Source organism: Salmo salar, chromosome ssa04 (genome assembly GCF_905237065.1).
Source record: "Salmo salar chromosome ssa04, Ssal_v3.1, whole genome shotgun sequence".
Lineage (NCBI taxonomy): Eukaryota > Metazoa > Chordata > Actinopteri > Salmoniformes > Salmonidae > Salmo > Salmo salar.
Genome location: NC_059445.1, coordinates 78,437,331 through 78,456,327, shown reverse-complemented (window position 1 = coordinate 78,456,327; position 18,997 = coordinate 78,437,331). Strand labels below are relative to the sequence as shown.

Genomic DNA, 18,997 nt, shown 5'->3' with positions numbered 1-18,997 from the left:
TGGGATCACTGAGCCCATAATAAAGACATGAATATTTAATGGACCTATTTTTTTATTAGACATTTTGTAAAGTTCTTTAAAAAATTGGAACAAAAAGCTTGCTACATTTGTTTTAATCAATACTACCCAGTAACATCGGTTCCTCTGCATGTTTTAAAACCTTGACGAAGATAAATAATAAATGAAACGGAAGGGGCAGGAGAGGTCAAAGGGCGTCAAGCGCACACCATCTCAGTAGTGTCTAGGCATGTCATCTCAGAGATGCAAAGGTGATGAGTTGTGGAGCCAGTCTCAGTTCATCTCCCCAATGCAAAGCTTCTAAAGGAACAAAAAAGTATCATCCCTGCATTTATGTGCATAACCTTAAATTACAGCAACAACTTAGAGGGGGAACATTTTAAAATGGACAAGCAAAAATGTTGACAGCCATCGATCTTCAGTGTTCTGGATGCAACAGAAGGCAACCCTAGATTTACAACATGGATGCAAGTCTCTGAGATGGAGCGAAAAAAGAGAGCTGCAAAGCTGTCAGTGTCTCTTCACAAGTTGCAGTGCGGCCAGAGATTCCCAGGTGAGTGTGATCAGCCAGTCAGGGGGTGCTGTGCTGCTCTCCGTCCATCCATCATTAGTTGACCTTGTCTTGGAATATGTAGAGGTTGTTGGTGGCGGCCACGGCGATGATGTTCTCAGAAGGGTGCCAGGCGCTGTGCAGGATCTTCTTGCTGAAGTCCAGGCTGTCCACGCTGATCTCGTCCTTGCGTCTCTTGCCCCCTACACACACCTTCCTGGGCTTCAGGATGGCCCGGGGCTTGCTGTTCTCCCTCGACGCCTCCAGGGTCACGTCACGCTTGGTGTTGCGGTCGAACATGCGGAAGAAGTTGTTGTACGAGCCGGTCATGATCACACTGTGGAGAGAGGGGGGACACATCAATCCCATTTATCCAACCTTAGCTATTCATACATAGATGTGAACTATGAATACATCCAGTCACACCGATCCTAATACAGTGGCTGCGACTGACCTGTCAGACCCATTCCAGACACATTCAAACTTGTCGAAGATGCAGTCGTTCTCATACAGGGAGCACAGCTTACTTCTCAGGTAGTCATGAACCTGGAAGAGAAAGTCCATTGAGATGTATGTTCAGATACATATATGGTTCTGGTAGTTTCCAATGCATCATTTCTTTGGTGCCCAGCAAGAATGTGCAGAAATCATTCAAAACGATGTGATCTATGGCGTATCAAGGTCTTGGCACTTAGAGAGAAAAGTGAGGAGAGAGTCCTATACTCTACCTGGTAGGTCTCCAGAGGTTTGCTCTCCATGTTGAGATCCCACACCTTGACCGTGAGGTAGTCCCGTGTTATCAGGTAGCGCCCGCTGTGGCTGAACTTGACGTCTGAGATGGACGATATGATCTCGGAGAAGAAGGAGCGGTTACTGGGGTCCTCTGGCTCCTCGAACACTGCAGGGGGAACAGACACAGGACCAGGCCGTGTTAACATCTGGCCCAAAAACAATGGAGGAGCAACTTTCTCTGGCTTCCAGCTTCATGATGGATCACTTTCATACTGTACGCCATTGGCTGGCTCTGCTAAACAACTGCTCAATATGCAAAGTGAAAGAGAGAAATGATGGGTGTAAATAGTTGCAGAGAACCATTTCTCAGGTTAGCAGACATTTATTCCTCAGTAATAAAGTCATTAATGGTCATATTTTTCAATGCAAACACATTAATACATCATTATTCACTTATGGTAACTGATAATCCATGTTTCTTATTTACGAGTCGACCCATCCATATCCACTAGGGCCTCTCAAAAAGGCTGACGCGATAGTTGAACACACGATCTTATGGAAGATATTAAATGCAAGACATGTACCACTGAATATTTCTAATAAGGCTGTGTGTTTGTTCCCTGTATAAACCCCTGTCTGTCTATGATCTGGCAATGTGTTCAGCAGGGTGGAAAATGAGGATTTGGGGTTTAGGGACGGTGCCTTGACTGACCTTGAAACATCAATATCACTGTGGGTGTGTGTGTGTGTACCGGTGGGGATTTGGATCAACTCAGAGCCATGAAGGAATGCACACTGCCTCCTGTGGACTTTTGGTCCACCATTTAAATAGAACTAGTCCATGGAAAGATGGCAAAAACCACTGGAGGAAAAAAAATAGATCAAATCCCCCTTGGCCTTAATGCGCTCCCTGTTTCCCTCCATTTCCACCTCAACAATCTTATTTTCCAATAATGTCTTACAGAAACAAGTCCACCTGCAGCTTAATATCAGTTCAAATAAATATAACATGCAAGACATTAGGTTCCCAACCACTGTGCCAGGACTCACCTGGGTCCCATCACACACATACTCATTAGATCACTGTGAGGCAAATGACTAAGTGGAACAGTAGCAATTAAAAGAAGTAGCCCCGGGGGCTTCAGAGTCTACGATAGACCCTTAGGGCTAGGAGTTTTTCTGATCATGTGACCTGACCAGTACAGGGACAACTCGGGTCCAGAGGTGTTCCTAGTCAACTAAACACTCCTGGCTGGTAATTTTCAGTATATGAGTGGTTTGGGATGTGGCTGAAGCAGCCTTACATTTGGAGTGGTTGTCACACAGTGCTGAGGCCCTCATGTCACACAGTCGGATGGAGCCCTTGCTACTGCTGTAAACGAAGGTGTTACACTGGTTGGGTTGGAACTCTGCTGCTGTGATCACCTCTGTCAGCATCTCCATGTTAGCCGGCTTGATGTCCACGATGTCTGAGGTGTTGGGGTGAAGGAACTCAACCACATACAGGAGTACTGATGCAATTCACAGCTTACAATTTGAGACTTTAAAGTAACTATTGGACAAGAGAAGGAAAGGAGAAAAACATAGCAACCCATTAGAAGCAAAAAACGAAAGAAATTAAAACAAAACAGCTTGAGAAAAATGAACAGCAAAATACAGCGCTGGTCCGAGTGAGGGAAATGACAGCAGGTCCCTCAGTGAGACCTGAGGAGAGGCTGGTTAGCCAGCAGCACTGTGATTGATAGAGTAACGAGGCTCAGTAAATAAGAAGCTCAATATGTGCCCAGGGCCCCACAGCTCAGTCATCCAATCTGCAGTCCATAGGGCATCTCATCTGTGATCCACAGGGAACCTTAAAGTGGAAATCAATGTTGATCGATGGGGGATGTGTTCTTGTTTTAAGATGCCCTCGTTGGCGTCTGGGAGGGGATGCAGATGACAGACAGACAGACTCTTAATACGAGCTCCTTAGACATCAGTCTATGTTTGTTGAGAGAAGGATACTGAAACTTCGGTTGGTGATCTCCAGGTTCCACAGGTTAATTCTCAGGTCATCTGTGGACATGTAGGTCTCGTAGTCACTGTTCACAGAGATGGAGTTGATGTGGTACGTGTGGGCATTGGAGAATACTCGCCTGGGAGTGGCTTCCACCATCAGGTCCATGGGCTGCAGCACTGGTACCTGAGAGAGAGAGAGAGAGAGAGAGAGAGAGAGAGAGAGAGAGAGAGAGAGAGAGAGAGAGAGAGAGAGAGAGAGAGAGAGAGAGAGAGAGAGAGAGAGAGAGAGAGAGAGAGAGAGAGAGAGAGAGAGAGAGAGAGAGAGAGAGAGAGAGAGAGAGAGAGAGAGAGAGAGAGAGAGAGAGAGAGAGAGAGAGAGAGAGAGAGAGAGAGAGAGAGAGAGAGAGAGAGAGAGAGAGAGAGAGAGAGAGAGAGAGAGAGAGAGAGAGAGAGAGAGAGAGAGAGAGAGAGAGAGAGAGAGAGAGAGAGAGAGAGAGAGAGAGAGAGAGAGAGAGAGAGAGAGAGAGAGAGAGAGAGAGAGAGAGAGAGAGAGAGAAAACATCAAATCAGCCATGTATTTCAGTATGGGCTGTTCATGTCTCAGACTGAGCTCCTACAGCCACACACATGGCAGGGGCCCCCACAGAGACCCAGACGCGCAGTGCCTCGTCTGCCACACTCACACAGTTCATGGGCTCATTCCTCTACAAATGTTCCAGACTTTTCCTCGAATGCTCCTCGCAATTTAGACTAATGTAACGCCAACTCAGGGGAATCAGCAGGAGGCTTGATGCCACATGATCCTTATCTCTCTATGTGAGGACTCAACCATATACGCATCAGCAAGCACAGCTAAGGAAGTCAGTCTGTTTTGGAATACACTGGTCCTGAACATCTCTAAAACTAAGAGCATTGTATTTGGGACAAATCATTCCTTAAGTGCTAGACCTCTGGTAATGAATGGTAATGAATGGTGTGGCTGTTGAACAAGTTGAGGAGACTAAATTACTTGGTGTTACCTTAGACTGTAAACTGTCATGGTCAAAACATATAGATTCAATGGTTGTAAAGATGTGGAGAGGTCTGTTCATAATAAAGAGATGCTCTGCTTTTTTGACACCACACTCCAAAAAGCAAGTTCTGCAGGCTCTAGTTTTGTCTCATCTTGATTATTGTCCAGTCATATGGTCCAGTGCTGCAAGGAAAGTCCTAGTTAAGCTGCAGCTGGCCCAGAACAGAGCGGCACGTCTTGCTCTTAATTGTAATCAGAAGGCTGATATAAATACTATGCATGTCAGTCTCTCTTGGCTAAGAGTTGAGGAGAGACTGACTGCATCACTTCTTCTTTTCATAAGAAACATTCATGTGTTGAAAATCCCAAATTGTTTGCATAGTCAACTTACACACAGCTCTGATACACACATCTATCCCACCAGACATGCCACCAGGGGTCTTTTCATAGTCCCCAAATCCAAAACAAATTCAAGAAAGCGTACAGTATTATATAGAGCTCTTATTGCATGGAACTTCCTTCCATCTCATATTGCTCAAATAAACAGCAAATCTGGTTTAAAAAAACAGATAAAGCAACACCTCACGGCACAACGCCTCTCCCCTATTTGACCTAGATAGTTTGTGTGTATACATTGATATGTAAGCTACGTGTGCCTTTTTAAAAATATTTGTAGTTTTGTCCTTGAGCTGTTCTTGTCTATTGATGTTCTGTATTATGTCATTCTGTATTATGTTTCATGTTTTGTGTGGACCCCAGGAAGAGTAGCTGCTGCTTTTGCAACAGCTAATGGGGATCCTAATAAAACACTAAATAAAAGAGCATTAGGGTTTTCCGGTGGATGGTGATTGCAGGATATAGGAAACCTTGTGGCTGTTAACATGTTCACATTTTTTATATAGGCATGCAGCCATATCTACAGCCATATTGGCAAAAAAAACTAATCAGCTTCAAATAACTATATATACAAAAGTATGTGGACACCCCTTCAAATGAGTGGATTTGGCTATTTCAGCCACACCCGTTGCTGACAGTTACAGTTGAAGTCGAAAGTTTACATACACCTTAGCCAAATACATTTTAACTCAGTTTTTCACAATTCCTGACATTTAATCCTTGTAAAATTCCCTGTCTTAGGTCAGTTAGGATCACCACTTTATTTTAAGAATGTGAAATGTCAGAATAATAGTAGAGAGAATAATTTATTTCAGCTTTTATTTCTTCCATCACATTCCCAGTGGGTCAGAAGTTTACATACACTCAATTAGTATTTGGTAGCATTGCCTTTAAATTGTTTAACTTGGGTCAAACGTTTCATGCAGCCTTCCACAAGCTTCCCACAATAAGTTGGGTGAATTTTGGCCCATTCATCCTGACAGAGCTGGTGTAACTGAGTCAGGTTTGTAGGCCTCCTTGCTCGCAACTGTTTTTCAGTTCTGCCCACAAATGTTCTATAGGATTGAGGTCAGGGCTTTGTGATGGCCACTCCAATACCTTGACTTTGTTGTCCTTAAGCCATTTTGCCACAACTTTGGAAGTATGCTTGGGGTCATTGTCCATCTGGAAGACCCATTTGCAACCAAGCTTTAACTTCCTGTCAGATGTCTTGAGATGTTGCTTCAATATATCCACCAAATTCTCCTGCCTTATGATGCCATCTATTTTGTTAAGTGCGCCAGTCCCTCCTGCAGCAAAGCACCCCCACAACATGATGCTGCCACCCCCGTGCTTCACGGTTGGGATGGTGTTCTTCGGCTTGCAAGCCTCCCCCTTTTTCCTCCAAACATAACGATGGTCATTATGGCCAAACAGTTCTATTTTTGTTTCATCAGACCAGAGAAAATGTATCTAAAAAGTATGATCTTTGTCCCCATGTGCAGTTGCAAACCGTAGTGTATGTAACCGTAGTGTAGTGTATGTAAACGTCTTACCCACTGGAATTGTGATACAGTGAATTATAAGTGAAATAATCTGTCTGTAAACAATTGTTGGAAAAATGACTTGTGTCATGCACAAAGTAGATGTCCTAACTGACTTGCCAAAACAATAGTTTGTTAACATGAAATTTGTGGAGTAGTTGAAAAATGAGCTTTAATGACTCCAACCTAAGTGTACGTAAACTTCCGAATACAACTGTATATAAAATCGAGCACACCGCCATGCAATCTCCATATACAAACATTGTCAGTAGAATGGCCTTACTGAAGAGCTTAGTGACTTTCAACATGGCACCTTTCCAACAAGTCAGTTCATCAAATTTCTGCCCTGCTAGAGCTGCCCTGGTCAACTGTAAGTGCTATTATTGTGAAGTGGAAACGTCTAGGAGCAACAATAGCTCAGCCGCAAAGTGGCAGGCCACACAAGCTCACAGAACGGGGCCGCCGAGTGCTGAAGCGCGTACAAATCATCTGTCCTCGGGTGCAACGCTCACTAGCGAGTACCAAACTGCCTCTGGAAGCAACGTCAGCACAATAACTGTTCGTTGGGAGCTTCATAGATTGGGTTTCCATGGCCGAGCAGCTGCACACAAGCCCAAGATCACCCTGCGCAATGCCAAACGTTGGCTAGAGTGGTGTAAAACTCGCCGCCATTGGATTCTGGAGCAGTGGAAACGTGTTCTCTGGAGTGATGAATCACGCTTCACCATCTGGCAGTACGACGGACAAATCTGGGTTTGGCGGATGCCAGGAGAATGCTACCTGCCCCAATGCATAGTGCCAACTGTAAAGTTTAGTGGAGGAGGAATAATGGTCTGGGGCTGTTTTTCATGGTTCAGGCTACTTAGGTCCAGTGAAGGGAAATCTTAACATACAATCATCAAATCAAATCAAATGTATTTATATAGCCCTTCTTACATCAGCTGATATCACAAAGTGCTCTACAGAAACCCAGCCTAAAACCCTAAACAGCAAGCAATGCAGGTGTAGAAGCACGGTGGATAGGAAAAACTCCCTAGAAAGGCCAAAACCTAGGAAGAAACCTAGAGAGGAACCAGGCTATGAGGGGTGGCCAGTCCTCTTCTGACTGTGCCGGCTAGAGATTATAACAGAACATGGCCAAGATGCTCAAATGTTCATAAATGACCAACATGGTCAAATAATAATAATCACAGCAGTTGTCAAGGGTGCAACAGGTCAGCACCTCAGGAGTAAATGTCAGTTGGCTTTTCGTAGCCGATCATTGAGAGTATCTCTACCGCTCCTGCTGTCTCTAGAGAGCTGAAAGCAGCAGGTCTGGGACAGGTAGCACGTCCGGTGAACAGGTCGGGGTTCCAGCAGGTCTGGGACAGCAGGTCTGGGACAGGTAGCACGTCCGGTGAACAGGTCAGGGTTCCAGCAGGTCTGGGACAGCAGGTCTGGGACAGGTAGACGTCCGGTGAACAGGTCAGGGTTCCAGCAGGTCTGGGACAGCAGGTCTGGGACAGGTTGACGTCCGGTGACAGGTCAGGGTTCCAGCAGGTCTGGGACAGGTAGAAGTCCGGTGAACAGGTCAGGGTTCCAGCAGGTCTGGGACAGCAGGTCTGGGACAGGTAGCACGTCCGGTGACAGGTCAGGGTTCCAGCAGGTCTGGGACAGGTAGCACGTCCGGTGACAGGTCAGGGTTCCAGCAGGTCTGGGACAGCAGGTCTGGGACAGGTAGCACGTCCGGTGAACAGGTCAGGGTTCCAGCAGGTCTGGGACAGGTAGCACGTCCGGTGAACAGGTCAGGGTTCCAGCAGGTCTGGGACAGGTAGCACGTCCGGTGACAGGTCAGGGTTCCAGCAGGTCTGGGACAGGTAGCACGTCCGGTGACAGGTCAGGGTTCCAGCAGGTCTGGGACAGCAGGTCTGGGACAGGTAGCACAACCGGTGACAGGTCAGGGTTCCAGCAGGTCTGGGACAGCAGGTCTGGGACAGGTAGCACGTCCGGTGACAGGTCAGGGTTCCAGCAGGTCTGGGACAGGTAGCACGTCCGGTGAACAGGTCAGGGTTCCAGCAGGTCTGGGACAGCAGGTCTGGGACAGGTAGCACGTCCGGTGAACAGGTCAGGGTTCCAGCAGGTCTGGGACAGCAGGTCTGGGACAGGTAGACGTCCGGTGAACAGGTCAGGGTTCCAGCAGGTCTGGGACAGCAGGTCTGGGACAGGTTGACGTCCGGTGACAGGTCAGGGTTCCAGCAGGTCTGGGACAGGTAGAAGTCCCGTGAACAGGTCAGGGTTCCAGCAGGTCTGGGACAGGTAGCACGTCCGGTGACAGGTCAGGGTTCCAGCAGGTCTGGGACAGGTAGCACGTCCGGTGACAGGTCAGGGTTCCAGCAGGTCTGGGACAGCAGGTCTGGGACAGGTAGCACGTCCGGTGAACAGGTCAGGGTTCCAGCAGGTCTGGGACAGGTAGCACGTCCGGTGACAGGTCAGGGTTCCAGCAGGTCTGGGACAGGTAGCACGTCCGGTGACAGGTCAGGGTTCCAGCAGGTCTGGGACAGCAGGTCTGGGACAGGTAGCACGACCGGTGACAGGTCAGGGTTCCAGCAGGTCTGGGACAGCAGGTCTGGGACAGGTAGCACGTCCGGTGACAGGTCAGGGTTCCAGCAGGTCTGGGACAGGTAGCACGTCCGGTGACAGGTCAGGGTTCCAGCAGGTCTGGGACAGGTAGCACGTCCGGTGACAGGTCAGGGTTCCAGCAGGTCTGGGACAGCAGGTCTGGGACAGGTAGTACGTCCTGTGAACAGGTCAGGGTTCCAGCAGGTCTGGGACAGGTAGCACGTCCGGTGAACAGGTCAGGGTTCCATAGCCGCAGGCAGAACAGTTGAAACTGGAACAGCAGCACAATGACACTCTAGACGATTATGTGCTTCCACTGTGTGGCAACAGTTTGGGGAAGGCCCTTTCCTGTTTCAGCATGACAATGCCCCGTGCACAAAGCGAGTGTGGAAGAACTTGACTAGCCTGTACAGAGCCCTGACCTCAACACCATCAAACACCTTTGGGATAAATTGGAACGCCGACTACAAGCCAGGCCTAATCTCCTAACATCAGTGCCTGACCTCACTAATGCTCTTGTGGCTGAATGGAAGCAAGTCCCTGCAGCAAGGTTCCAACATCTAGTGGAAGCCTTCCCTGAAGAGTGGAGGCTGTTATAGCAGCAATGTCCCAACATCTAGTGGAAAACCTTCCCAGAAGAGTGGAGGCTGTTATAGCAGCAAAGGGGGGGACCAACTCCATATTAATACCGATGATTTAGGAATGAGATGTTCGACGAGCAGGTGTCCATATACTTTTGGTCATGTAGTGTATCTTGATACCAAAATAAGGTTTGTAATGTATACAGATCAACCAGTAGCACTGACTACTCCTTAATTTGTGTGGAGCTGGCAGGTGTTGCGTGTGTTATTGACAGAGACCCTCCCCTGTCTCTCAGTCATTCCCCTGTCTCTCTGTGATTCCCCTGTCTCTCAGTCATTCCCCTGTCTCTCTGTGATTCCCCTGTCTCTCTGTGATTCCCCTGTCTCTCTGTGATTCCCCTGTCTCTCTGTGATTCCCCTGTCTCTCTGTGATTCCCCTGTCTCTCTGTGATCCCCCTGTCTCTCTGTGATTCCCCTGTCTCTCTGTGATTCACCTGTCTCTCAGTCATTCCCCTGTCTCTCTGTGATCCCCCTGTCTCTCTGTGATTCCCCTGTCTCTCTGTGATTCCCCTGTCTCTCTGTGATTCACCTGTCTCTCAGTCATTCCCCTGTCTCTCTGTGATCCCCCTGTCTCTCTGTGATTCCCCTGTCTCTCTGTGATTCCCCTGTCTCTCTGTGATCCCCCTGTCTCTCTGTGATTCCCGTCTCTGTGATTCACCTGTCTCTCTGTGATTCACCTGTCTCTCTGTGATCCCCCTGTCTCTCTGTGATTCCCGTCTCTGTGATTCACCTGTCTCTCTGTGATTCACCTGTCTCTCTGTGATTCACATTCACCTGTCTCTCTGTGATTCACCTGTCTCTCTGTGATTCACCTGTCTCTGTGATTCCCGTCTCTGTGATTCCCCTGTCTCTCTGTGATTCACATTCACCTGTCTCTCTGTGATTCACCTGTCTCTCTGTGATTCACCTGTCTCTGTGATTCACCTGTCTCTCTGTGATTCACCTGTCTCTGTGATTCACCTGTCCGTGCTGCTAGAGCATTAGAAGCAGGGAGCTGGTAAACGACCCTCACAGAGCATACAGGAGAAGCAGCTGTAGCCTGCAGCCCCCTGCCAGGGAACCCCCACACACACCCCTACCTTCACTAAGACTGGCCCTCACACACACACACACACACACACACACACACACACACACACACACACGCACACGCACACGCACACGCACACACACGCACACGCACACGCACACGCACACGCACACACGCACACGCACACACACATTTTACACTTGGAATGAGATTTCTACAGTTCTCAGCCATAATCCCTCATTCTCTAATGGTCTATAGGCTCAGCACAGAGAAGGGGAAAGCAAAATATTCAGCGGAGAGAGAGACAGAGAGAGAGAAACAGGGAGAGAGACAGCGAGAGAGACAGAGACAGATAGAGATAGAGACAGGGAGAGAAACAGGGAGAGAGACAGCGAGGGAGACAGAGACAGAGACAGAGACAGAGAGAGAAACAGGGAGAGAGACAGCGAGAGAGACAGAGACAGATAGAGATAGAGACAGAGAGAGAAACAGGGAGAGAGACAGCGAGAGAGACAGAGACAGATAGAGATAGAGACAGGGAGAGAAACAGGGAGAGAGACAGCGAGGGAGACAGAGACAGATAGAGACAGAGAGAGAAACAGGGAGAGAGACAGAGAGACAGAGAGAGAAACAGGGAGAGAGACAGCGAGGGAGACAGAGACAGAGACAGATAGAGACAGAGAGAGAAACAGGGAGAGAGACAGCGAGAGAGACAGAGACAGATAGAGACAGAGAGAGAAACAGGGAGAGAGACAGCGAGAGAGACAGAGACAGACAGAGACAGAGACAGATAGAGACAGAGAGAGAAACAGGGAGAGAGACAGCGAGAGAGACAGAGACAGATAGAGACAGAGAGAGAAACAGGGAGAGAGACAGAGAGACAGAGAGAGAAACAGGGAGAGAGACAGCGAGAGAGACAGATAGAGATAGAGACAGATTGAGATAGAGACAGGGAGAGAGACAGCGAGAGAGACAGATAGAGATAGAGACAGAGAGAGAAACAGGGAGAGAGACAGAGACAGATAGAGATAGAGACAGAGAGAGAAACAGGAAGAGAGACAGCGAGAGAGATACAGAGATAGAGATAGACAGACAGAGAGAGATAGAGACAGAGAGAGACATAGACAGAGAGAGACATAGACAGACAGAGACAGAGAGAGAGAGAGGGAGAGAGAAGAGTGATATCTTGTGACAGAGAGGGGGAGTGGGACATGTCCACTGATTTACACTCACTGCGAGGCGAATGCTTGGCTGACCATTATCGGGTATCTGTCTGATAGGGATCACAAACCATCTGTCAACGCCCCAGACACACACACACACACACACACACACACACACACACACACACACACACACACACACACACACACACACACACACACACACACACACACACACACACACACACACACACACACACACACACACACACACACACACACACACACACACACACACACACACACACACACACACACACACACAGGCAGGGCACAGCCTGGCACAGCACAGCCAATGTGATTATCAGATATGAGTCTGCTAGCATGATGAGTGTCTCTCAGCACCACGTTCACAACATCACACAGCGGAGGTGGAGGAGGAGCATGTTGCAGAGACTGCTGAGGTCATCAACTCATACATCAATGTCTGTTCGTCAGATGAAGCAGCCAGCGCTGAGAGGAGCTGCTTCCGTCTACAATTATTACTCAATAGAAAGAACTGGACGTGAATCAAACCAAGCGGGTGATATGTTTACTTAAGGTAGGATAGGAGACGCATAGCGAACCCAGCGGCAGGTAGCCTAGTGGTTAGAGCATTGGGCCACTAACCAAAAGGTTGCTGGATCAAATCCCCGACCTGACAAGATGGAAATCTGTCGTTCTGCCCCTGTGCAAGCCAGTTAACCCATTGTTCCCCGGGTGCCGAAAATGTTGATTATGGCAGCCCCCCGTACCTCTGATTCAGAGGGGTTGGATTAAATGTGGAAGACACATTTCAGTTGAAGGCGTTCAGTTGTACAACTGACTAGGTATCCCCCTTTCCCTCAACCCAAATTGATAATAAATCCTCCTTCAAGTGTACCGTCTCACCCTAAACCCACAGTGGTTCTGAGGAAGAGGATTCACTGTGGACAGTTTCAATAACATTGATCCCGTATTGGGGTCACTTAGGGTTAAGTGTAGTCAGTAAGGTCCCCTGCAGGCCAGGGCAATGGGACAGACTGACAGTGAATTCTGCATCCTCTCTGATGGGTGACATCATGTTTTCTCTCAGTGACTGACAGCCAGGAGTCCCAATCATCTGTGAACCTGGGAGTCTCTAACTGACCAGTCCTGGAACACTGTCCCTCCCTCCCACCAGCTTGTTCCCATTCCATTATGTTTCACAATCCCATCTCTCAGGCATCATGTGATTCCTATTGATTTCCAAAGGCTGTGTTGTGTAAGGGTCAATTTGGGTCCAGAGCGGAAAATAAGAGCATGAAGAGATAAGGATGATTGGGGCGAGCCAGGGGTCCAAATATTGATATGGTTTCTGCACCGCTCACTTTTCTAAATCAATCTAATATTTACTGAGGAAGACTGAGGACTATGAGCTCTTGAACAAAGGAAAATGTGTCAATTTCATTTTTTTTTGATCTATGAGAGAGTGGTGAAGAAAAGGGAGATGATGGTTGTTCTAGGTTGTTCTTTCACGTATCACGAGGATGATGAAATGGGTAAAAAGAACAGAAAACAAGCAGCAGATATAACCTGTATGGTATCATGGTCTTATCATCTTAACGCTGTCAGTAGAGCTGATACCAACATGTAACTAACATCAGGATGGCTGTGTTTCCATGGAGATGGGGGCGATACGGCCTAAAACACATACCTTCAAGCTTATGGGCGATTCACAATATATATCTAGATTTGTTTTAATGTTTTTTTTTTCTAAATAAGCTTTGTTGTACAATTGAATGTTAAAAAAACACAGCATTTGAAAATGTCAGCAATGACCTAATGAATTCAGAGTTTGTGTAATTATACCTAGGCTGAATATGAGCCTTACACAACTATAAAACCCACTAATCATTTCATTATTCTATCAAAAATAGTTTAACCTGCTGTTTTTGCAATAATCACTGATCTGGCTTTCAGGTCTGTCTATAAAAATGCCCTTTTTGTTATAAATAGAAGCAGAACCATGAATAATCAGTAATAATGTAGCAGCCATTATAGAAAATGAACACTGGTCTCATAAACAACCTCTCAAGCACAAGCCCACGTGCTAGTGAGTAGCCAGCTAATCTTTAAATGTCAAGTTTAGCCAACTTGGATCTAGGTATAATTTCACAAGCTCTGAATTCAGTTAACAAGGCAAAACAGTTGAATTGTTATGAACACAACCTTCTGTCGGTCTCCAACTGTTTAAACAGCATGCTAGCCTGTCCACTTTGCTCAGATGTTGAAATCAAGTGGCCTACCTCAGAATGGGAACGGGTTGTCAATTCCTTATAATTGTTTTATGCTTATTGCACATTTATAAAACACATACACTAAACAGCTAGTATAACAATCTTTATTTGACTAAAATGCTGCTAGCAATACGTGGTACCATAATGCTCGCATGACAAACTGAGCATTCATTTTCCAGAATGAATATTCATTGGTGTCACGCCTACTCCCGGGACCCCGGCTTTCGACGTCACCGGTCTACTAACCACCGGTCCTGGCAATCATTATTACGCACACCTGGACCTCATCATTACGCACACCTGGTCCCCATCATTACGCACACCTGGACCTCATCATCACCTTGATTACTCTCCCTTTACTTAGCCCTCAGTAGCCTCAGTCATTTGCCAGTATTGGTTTTATTTACGTTCTGTACGCTTCTCCTGTTTTGTTTATCTTCATGCTTCTTACTATTAAACTAACCTTCTGCACCTGCTTCCTGACTACAATCGGTACATCCGTTTTAGTAGTGTCTGCTCTGCTCGAAATGTGAGGAGTTGAAACATAAACAGGGTATGGTTTGAAAGGTTAACTTCTCTAGTAAAGTAAAATAATGTCTCCATGTGTTTTGGTGTTCATATGACCCATTCTGTTGGACCAAACCACAAATGCAAATAGTGAGTTGAAGTCCTTTGTCAGAGAGGAAAAAGGGATCACTGATCTTTGTTGTTGTGAGTGCTAGGGGGAGGGGCTTGTGAGAAAGACGAGAAGCCGGAGGTTTCATTCTCACCAAAATCTGTCCAAAATAAGCCCAATGCATTTCTATGCGCTTATTTTGAACCTAAGGTTGTCGCCTGCCTTCCCGCCTTTGGGACAACAACTCCCATTGTTAGGGCGGAGACATTAGCATCTCATCATTATATACAGATCTCTGGTGTAAATGGGAAGGTGCACAGCACAGAAGGAGCGAACGAGACGAGACCAAAAAGACAATGAGAACAAGAGGACGCTCATAAAAACGAAAAATACAAAAAACAATACAGGCATTTGGAATATCACGTAAAAACATACATTTGAATGAATCAAATGTATTTGATATATCGCCCAGCCCTATATTTGACCCCATGCTGACCCCTGGGTACAAGCTGGTGTAGACAGATGGGTCACCGCAGGACCTGGCTAATGTGTGGTCAGCAGCATTGGTGCCTGGTGTCACACCCCCATCTAAGAACCCGACAACCCCCTCCCCACCCCCACACTGACAGACACGTGCATTTGGCAAGATATGAAACCAGGCCAGTTTCTTCAATCCCTCGGTGGCACTAGGAGAGATGCAGGCTTAGGCTGCCATAGGGAGTGATAATGTCACAGGTTGCCAGAGGAAGGAGAATACACGCATTCAAATTCTGTATGTAGCATTGCAAATGTGGGCACAGAGATGACCGGGCAGGCTGTGGTAACACTGTAGTGGGGGAAGGATTGGCATCTTACCCGCAGGGCGGTGATGGTGGTGGGGTCTCGGATCCTCCCTTCCTCATCCTTCAGGTTGTAGCCCTCCGGTCTCTTGTCCCGCTCACTGACCTTCCACAGCTTCACTGTTTTATCTGCAGGGAGGAGAGGAGGAGGAGGAGGAGAAAGAGGGTGGAGGAGAAGGAGGGGAGGGAGGGGTGGATGAGGGGAGAGAGGGATGAGTAACAGCAGGCTTGGGATTGGCTAAAGGAAAGGTGTGATGGCCTGGCTGGCTGGCTGGCTGGCTGGCTGGCTGGCTGGCTGGCTGGCTGGCTGGCTGGCTGGCTGGCTGGCTGGGGGAGATAGCTAGCTGTACTAAGGAGAGGAGGGGGACTCAGTAGTCTGCTGTGCTGCTACAGTATTGGAAGCAGGCCACTGCTGAGGGTTGGCATGACATAAATAGATAAGAAATATATCAGCCTCCAATTAACCTGATCAAAGTTCCTGATGCCAGCCTAGCTTGTTCTACTGATGTCCAGCCTAGCTTGTCCAGCCTAGCTTGTCCAGCCTAGCTTGTTCTACTGATGTCCAGCCTAGCTTGTCCAGCCTAGCTTGTTCTACTGATGTCCAGCCTAGCTTATCCAGCCTAGCTTGTTCTACTGATGTCCAGCCTAGCTTGTCCAGTCTAGCTTGTCCAGCCTAGCTTGTTCTACTGATATCCAGCCTAGCTTGTCCAGCCTAGCTTGTTCTACTGATGTCCAGCCTAGCTTGTCCAGCCTAGCTTGTTCTACTGATGTCCAGCCTAGCTTGTCCAGCCTAGCTTGTCCAGCCTAGCTTGTTCTACTGATGTCCAGCCTAGCTTGTCCAGCCTAGCTTGTCCAGCCTAGCTTGTTCTACTGATGTCCAGCCTAGCTTGTCCAGTCTAGCTTGTCCAGCCTAGCTTGTTCTACTGATGTCCAGCCTAGCTTATCCAGCCTAGCTTGTCCAGCCTAGCTTGTCCAGCCTAGCTTGTTCTACTGATGTCCAGGAGTCAGTCTGCTGATTCAAGTTCCCCGTCTAATACATTTACTGAAAGGCGAAAGGAAGGGTACTGCAGTATTGTAAAGGTCACTTCCTGCCTCTGGTGGCACTTAATTCAACATAAAACAGCTGCTTGGCTAACGTCAATGGGCCTTACAATACAATAAATAATGTAATGGCGGTAATGGAACCATTCAGAAACATCGACTGGTCTAGTGAGCAGTTAGACATGGTAATGTCACTAGAACAAACAGGAGTAGAAGGTGCGCCACCAACGTGAAACCAAAAAATAGTGTGAGCATTTTAGAACGAATAGGCACCACTCTGCTCACATAACGCCTGTTCCTTCCTAGATTTCACTAGGACTAGCAGTGTGGCTTGCCATTGGTGGAGAGGAGGAAGTGGCTCACCATTGGTGGAGAGAAGGAAGTAGGCAGCGTTCTGTTGAGGCAGCCACCGTATCTTGTTGATCTTCTCCTCGATCTCCAGGCTCTTCAGGTAGTCAAACTCAGGCTCGTGGCTCTGGAAGGTGCTGTAAACATTATACTCCCCTCTCCTGTGGGGCTGGTTCTTACTCTGAAACAACAACAAGCATGTTTGAGTTTGTGGAAGATGTTCTGCTATTATTCAGCTATTAAGACATGCACTGTGTGACCTAGTCACTACCCACTTTCTGTCTGTAAAAACAGTGTACATCCAGTCCATTATTACTACTACTTGTTATGTTTCACTATTTTATTGTTAATATTGTTATTGACTAATGTGTTGCATTGTTGAGGGAGCTAGTACATTTTGCTGCACCTTTTATACCTGCTGTAAACTGTATGTGACTAATACAACTTGATTAGATGTATTTGATAGGCCAGTGTTTCAGCATGAGGATACAGGGAGGGATACAGAGAGTGGGGATCGTCCTATTTGCAATGAATAGACAACATTTAGGAAACAGCAACCCAAGACTTGCACAGCAGCAAATGTGTTGATGGCCTGGTTTCTGCTTTCTACATCAAGCATACATACAGGAGGGGGCTGTCAAAATCCCAGGAACCAACAAAGCATGGGGATTGTAGTATGTGGACCAGTCACCAAAATCCGTCTCCGGTATCATACGGGTTGACATAACCGCTGACATTGTACAGCCATTTTGCCTCCACATGGTAGAAATTCAAGAACTCAGGCAAAAGCGGGTTAAATCTATTGTAAGGTTGTCAAGGTGTGTAGTCAGAGTGGTTAGAGATAGCTCAATGGGAACCCAGCAACCTAGCTTCAGCTCAGCCAACACGGCAGGTCAGAATCAATAGAGCCAAATCAGATGACCAAACAGGAGGGGAGGGTATTAATGGAAACAGATTTGCCTTCTGCGGGGGTAAAGACAGGGGAAGGGGGAAAGGAGGGGGGAGACGGGAGAAAGGAGCGCCTCTGGTGTGGGGATTAGTGGATACTATGGAGCGCCTTGAAATCAGCCGGAAAGAAAAAGAAGGGAAAGGAGGAGGAGGAAGAAAGTGGGATTCAGTCAGTCAGTCCCTGACAGGGGGATTATGTTAGTCAGTCCCTGAAAGGGGGATTCAGTCAGTCAGTCCCTGAAAGGGGGATTCAGTCAGTCCCTGAAAGGGGGATTCAGTCAGTCCCTGACAGGGGGATTCAGTCAGTCAGTCCCTGAAAGGGGGATTCAGTCAGTCCCTGAAAGGGGGATTCAGTCAGTCCCTGACAGGGGGATTCAGTCAGTCAGTCCCTGAAAGGGGGATTCAGTCAGTCCCTGAAAGGGGGATTCAGTCAGTCCCTGAAAGGGGGATTCAGTCAGTCTCTAACAGGGGGATTCAGTCAGTCCCTGAAAGTGGGATTCAGTCAGTCCCTGACAGGGGGATTCAGTCAGTCAGTCCCTGACAGGGGGATTCAGTCAGTCAGTCCCTAACAGGGGGATTCAGTCAGTCAGTCCCTGACAGGGGGATTCAGTCAGTCAGTCCCTAACAGGGGGATTCAGTCAGTCAGTCCCTGAAAGTGGGATTCAGTCAGTCCCTGAAAGGGGGATTCAGTCAGTCAGTCCCTGAAAGGGGGATTCAGTCAGTCAGTCCCTGAAAGTGGGATTCAGTCAGTCCCTGACAGGGGGATTCAGTCAGTCAGTCCCTGAAAGTGGGATTCAGTCAGTCCCTGACAGGGGGATTCAGTCAGTCAGTCCCTAACAGGGGGATTCAGTCAGTCAGTCCCTGAAAGGGGGATTCAGTCAGTCAGTCCCTGACAGGGGGATTCAGTAAGTCAGTCCCTAACAGGGGGATTCAGTCAGTCAGTCCCTGAAAGTGGGATTCAGTCAGTCCCTGAAAGGGGGATTCAGTCAGTCCCTGAAAGGGGATTCAGTCAGTCAGTCCCTGAAAGTGGGATTCAGTCAGTCCCTGACAGGGGGATTCAGTCAGTCAGTCCCTGAAAGTGGGATTCAGTCAGTCCCTGACAGGGGGATTCAGTCAGTCAGTCCCTAACAGGGGGATTCAGTCAGTCAGTCCCTGAAAGTGGGATTCAGTCAGTCCCTGACAGGGGGATTCAGTCAGTCAGTCCCTAACAGGGGGATTCAGTCAGTCAGTCCCTTACAGGGGGATTC

General features: G+C 47.7%; 1 protein-coding gene across 1 annotated transcript in view; it reads right to left on the bottom strand.

The window, feature by feature from the left end:
• Positions 1-34: 34 nt before the first annotated feature.
• LOC106603879 (serine/threonine-protein phosphatase 2A 55 kDa regulatory subunit B beta isoform) overlaps positions 35-18,997 on the bottom strand; it is a 91,097-nt gene continuing 72,134 nt past the window's right edge. Inside the window, exons 3-9 of the mRNA XM_014198091.2 lie at positions 16,818-16,983; positions 15,430-15,542; positions 3,305-3,482; positions 2,605-2,769; positions 1,297-1,466; positions 1,023-1,114; positions 35-905 (exon numbers count right to left, since the gene is read on the bottom strand). Of these exons, the coding sequence (XP_014053566.1) occupies positions 626-905; positions 1,023-1,114; positions 1,297-1,466; positions 2,605-2,769; positions 3,305-3,482; positions 15,430-15,542; positions 16,818-16,983 (1,164 nt within the window). The 3' untranslated portion in view covers positions 35-625. The remainder of the gene's footprint in view (positions 906-1,022; positions 1,115-1,296; positions 1,467-2,604; positions 2,770-3,304; positions 3,483-15,429; positions 15,543-16,817; positions 16,984-18,997) is intronic.